This window comes from Vespula vulgaris, chromosome 2 (assembly GCF_905475345.1).
Source record: "Vespula vulgaris chromosome 2, iyVesVulg1.1, whole genome shotgun sequence".
In the NCBI taxonomy this organism is placed as follows: Eukaryota; Metazoa; Arthropoda; class Insecta; order Hymenoptera; family Vespidae; genus Vespula; species Vespula vulgaris.
Window position 1 is genome coordinate 1334245 of NC_066587.1, and position 4668 is coordinate 1338912.

Genomic DNA, 4668 nt, shown 5'->3' on the forward strand with positions numbered 1-4668 from the left:
GATAGAGATAAACAGACAGACAGAGATAGAAAGAGAGAGAGAGAGAGATAGAATGTTCATCTATCTTTCTCTCTCTCTCTCTCTCTCTCTGTTTTTGTCTCTGTCTCTGTTTCTGTCTGATTCTAGCAGCGTATAACTCAGCATCGCGTGGGAACTGGAGCACTCCCGCATACGGCGAATGTTCCGCACCGCACCGCACCGCACCATACCGTAACGTATCGTAACGTACCGTACCGCACCGAAGACGAAGACAACGACGATGACGTGATATCCAGCAGCTACTGCTCTGGATGCACGACGTCCTTCTCTCTATAAATCACTGGCAATGCTTTTCTTCGAACAATATCTCTTGAAAGATAGAAAGAGATAGTAGACATATGTATGTATAGATATATATATATATATATTTGTGTGTGTGTATGTGTGTATGTATGTATGTATGTAAATGTGTATTTTATCTCAGCGATGTCACTCCATCGATGTCGATCTTAAGAACCTCTCTGTGCTTTAATCTTACTACTAAGTTTCTATATGCATGATGATAAGAGTATGAAACATAACGATCTTATACTCTATTCTAACTTTATGTATATATATATATTAATAATATTTGTCATTTCTATAATCATAGTTGATATTTATTGATATTTATTGATATTGTTTAATATAATAATTATAATGAATAAATCGTAATTTTTCTTCGATATAGATTACACGAGTCGTTACTTACATATACGCATATATCTACATTATGTACATGATTATAATTATATTATTATTGTTATTATAAAATAATTACGGATATATCATCGTTTATCTAATTATCGTTACCACATATAATGTACATCGCATGTTAATCGAATTACATTATTATTCTAACTACCTATTATATTAATTAATACGTATCATCGTCCTTTTGATTCGATACCATATAACAATATTATTATTATTATTATTATTATTATTATTATTATTAAACGTATTTACAAGTGTATCATAATAATTATACCATTTCTTCTTTTTCTACGATAAAAACTACTTTTATTTTTTTCTTCTTCTCTACTTCTATTCTAATATACAAAATACAAATCATTCTTTTTTTCTTTTCTTCTTCTTCTTCTTCGATTTTTACTAAATACATATTACAAATGAAACTCATCCAATCCTCTCCTTTCAACTACAATAAAGAAATGATAAGAATTAATAGTCTTTAGTTTTGGGAATGGAGTTGGCCAAGTGTAACGAGAGAAAGAACGTTTCTCTTCTAAATCGTTCTTTAACCTGCCAAGAAGTGACTATAACGAGGAGACGATAGCAACATTACTCTTAGGACGACATATCGGCAGCAAATACGGACTTCTTCCTATCTTAGCTGTCCACTTTTACTCTCTCTCTCTCTCTCTCTTTCTCCTCTTATACACGTACTTACACACATTTCACAAAAGATATATATCCTCTCTTTTCCAGTTCTCTCTCCCCCCCTCTCTCTCTCTCTCTCTCTCTCTCTCGTTCCGTTCTTTTTTCTTTTTACATTTTTCTTTTCATTTCCTTCTTCTATTTTTTTCTTCTTCTTCTTCTCCCACTCCTTTTTTTCCTTATTTTCTTTTTTTTTTTTTTTCATTCACCTCGCCGCCTCGAGCAGCATTATTAATGACCGCGGAAACCGCGTCAAAGATCTCACGGGCTTGCGAGCGTGATCTATCCGCGTGTACGATACGCATTTTTTAACCGGCCCTCCTCCGCGTGATGAATGGCGGTTAACCGCGGCCGGGATGTTCTTGTCCCGCTTTGCGAGAATAACCAAGCTCGACCGAGTGAGATAGAGATAGATAGATAGATAGATAGATGGATAGATGGATAGATGGATAGATATATATAGAGAAAGAGAAAGAGAGAGAGAGATCGTGGATCAGTTTTCAGACGAACTATGATTTAACGTTACGAACGCACGTGCCTGATGTTAGCTACCGAGTCTATCTTGAAGAAATAAACGAAGGATGTTAAGGGTGGTGAGAGAAAACAGAGGGTGTAAAATACAAGAGGAAACGAAAAAGATCCAAAGTAATTCCAAACGATATTTATTTCGAAAATGTTGCTAGTCCATTTTTTGTTGTTTCGAGAAAATTCATGATCAGCATATTATACATCGCTAAGTAATTTATTTTACTGTGCAATTTTTAATTGAAGCAAAGCATTGACATTTTTTAAGATATTAAATATTAACCAGTTATAAGTAGAACGTTGTTTACTAAATTGATCGCAAGTTACGTGACATTTTAATTTCTTTTTTTGTTTTTAATGGACTTACACTATTTTCCAAATGAACGATGCATTTAACGACAACGACAAATAATATTATTATACTCGATCGCGTTTGAGTCAGTGGTTATTGCGTTGAAAAATAATCCTTAAGTAACTCGAAATAATTTATACATAAACATGATCGGATATAAGCCAATAAAACGTTTATTCGTATATAATCAATTCTATATGTGATTACGGACGAGCTTATCCGTGATAAGAGAAATCTTATCACGTGTAAGATATAGTATTATATAATAATATATGTATTACTTAAATCAATGAAACTTCCTTTTCTATCTTTCGATCGGGATAACAAAAGAGAGAATGAAAAAAGAAGGAGAAGAGGATGATTTAGCGCAAAATTTTGTTCAAATAACGTTTCCTAATACTCGTTCTTGATGGCGAATAAAGAAAGAAAGAAAAAAAGAAAGAGAGAAAAAAAAAAGAAAAAGAAAGAAAAGAATGCTCAAAATGAAATTTGAATTTAATCCTTTTTCTTAAGATCCTTCACTTCGTTTTCCAATTCTTCGATCTTCCTCGACAATTCATCTACCTTCCTTTCCAAAGCTGGTAATATCGGACTAATGGATTCGAACGATTTTCTATCGACGCATTTGCGTAAGATCTCGTCGTCCGTGTCGGCTTTAGGTTCGTGCACTAAACACTCTTCGATCAAAAGATCGCCAATTGACCAATCCTTTATCCAATTAACGCCACCTCGTTTCAACGAATAAGTCATTTTCGCTCTACAACGATACGACCATGGATTACTAGCTATTAATATTAGCTTCAAATGTTTCAATTTCTTTAAATTCTCTTCGGTAATACAATCGACCAATTCGTTGTAAGCTATATCGAGTAGTTCGAGTTTCGGTAATAGGACGTAAAACTCTTGATCGATCTTACGAATTCGATTTCTCAAAACGATCAATTCCTTCAACTTCGACAATCCCCGTATCCAGGATGTCTCGATCGCTACGATCCGATTGTTCGACAAGTCGAGCGTCTCCAGTTTATCGAGGCTTCTGAATGCATCGTCTTCTATCTTCTCGAGAGAACATCCGGTGATCCTCAATTCTATCAGACTGCCGGCGAATCTTGAGAATGCGTTGGTTGGTATATTGCTGATGTTGGACTTCTCCAATCTAAGCCCAACTACCGAGTCCGGTAACGAGGCCAACTGATTTACGGATAGTTAAGATCGATCGTGATTAAACGGTGATTAAATCAATCAGAAGGAGAAGAAGAAGTAAAGGAAGAAAAGGAAGATAAGAGATTATATTTAAAGAACGAAATATTTACGTTTTCGTCAAATCTTTTCCTTTCGAAAAGTATAGATTCGTTGCAATAGATCAAGCGAAATATTTATTTGATTCATTTTCTTCGTATAACTACTTATCGTAAAATAAAATTTTATGTATATTTATATATATATATATATATATATATATATATGTATGATATACGCGTGACAAAATTTGTGTCACTCTCGAGTAAACATTTGTTGTTTTTAATGAAAACTTTTCTTTTCTCTTTTTCTTCTCTTCCTCTCTCGTTTTTTCTTCTTTTTTTTTATAGTAAAGCATCTTCAAACATGCATTGGAAAGAATAAAAGAAAATAAATAAAAATACAAAAAAGCAAAGGTTTCAATTAATAGAAAAATATCAATCTTATAATTACGAAATTTCTATTGGAACAATATTCTTCATAAAAAGCTCCCATATAGATATAAAACACTCAACATAAATAGAAAGCATGTTAACGAATATAAAAACATGTTAATTAAAAGAACAAACGAAAAAATGGAAGAAGAACATTTTCTTCTTCGAAATTAACAAAACTAACGTTATCTATAAGTATCTATATATCACGCGACGATATGATATAATATTAGAGATATACGTATATCAAAACTATGCATGTACGTATACACACATATATATATACACATATACATATGTACATACTTGTGCTAAACTCGTAAGACCTTGACATCTGTACCATCCCGATTGTTTCTCCAAATTACAAAGTTCAGCGAAAGAAGACGATATTATCGTCGCTAAGAGAAGAACTAAGTACAACTTGGATCCTTTCATTCTGTCTTCTACTAAGAGACTACTCGTCCATGTTACTTCTGCATCTCCATTTATACTCGTAGCATCATCATCAACATAAGCATCTACTTCGTCTGGGGGAAATAAATTTCTGGGGAAAAAACGCCAACGGGGAAAAACTCGACGAAGGCCAATCGCTAAACTGGGAATTTACCGGCTGTTTATTACGAAACGACGGGATATGCGACGGGTGTCGCATTAAAAATAAAACAAAAAACAAATAAGGAATAAAAAAGAAAAAGAAGAAGA

At 33.5% G+C, this 4668-nt stretch overlaps 1 protein-coding gene across 1 annotated transcript; it reads right to left on the reverse strand.

The window, feature by feature from the left end:
• Positions 1-2062: 2062 nt before the first annotated feature.
• On the reverse strand, positions 2063-4436 carry LOC127061580 (leucine-rich repeat transmembrane neuronal protein 2-like). The gene is made up of 2 exons (XM_050988643.1): positions 4273-4436; positions 2063-3484 (listed from the first exon to the last, which is right to left on the reverse strand). Exons 1-2 carry the CDS (start codon positions 4399-4401, stop codon positions 2789-2791), a joined length of 825 nt encoding a protein of 274 aa, XP_050844600.1. The 5' UTR covers positions 4402-4436; the 3' UTR covers positions 2063-2788.
• Positions 4437-4668: the final 232 nt, after the last annotated feature.

Bases quoted from the DNA above. Each gene is read 5' to 3' on its own strand.
- LOC127061580 (XM_050988643.1), bottom strand. From the start codon at position 4,401: ATGAAAGGATCCAAGTTGTACTTAGTTCTTCTCTTAGCGACGATAATA. The intron at 3,485-4,272 runs GTATGTACATAT...TCCGTAAATCAG, and splicing joins GTCTTACGAGTTTAGCACAA to TTGGCCTCGTTACCGGACTC.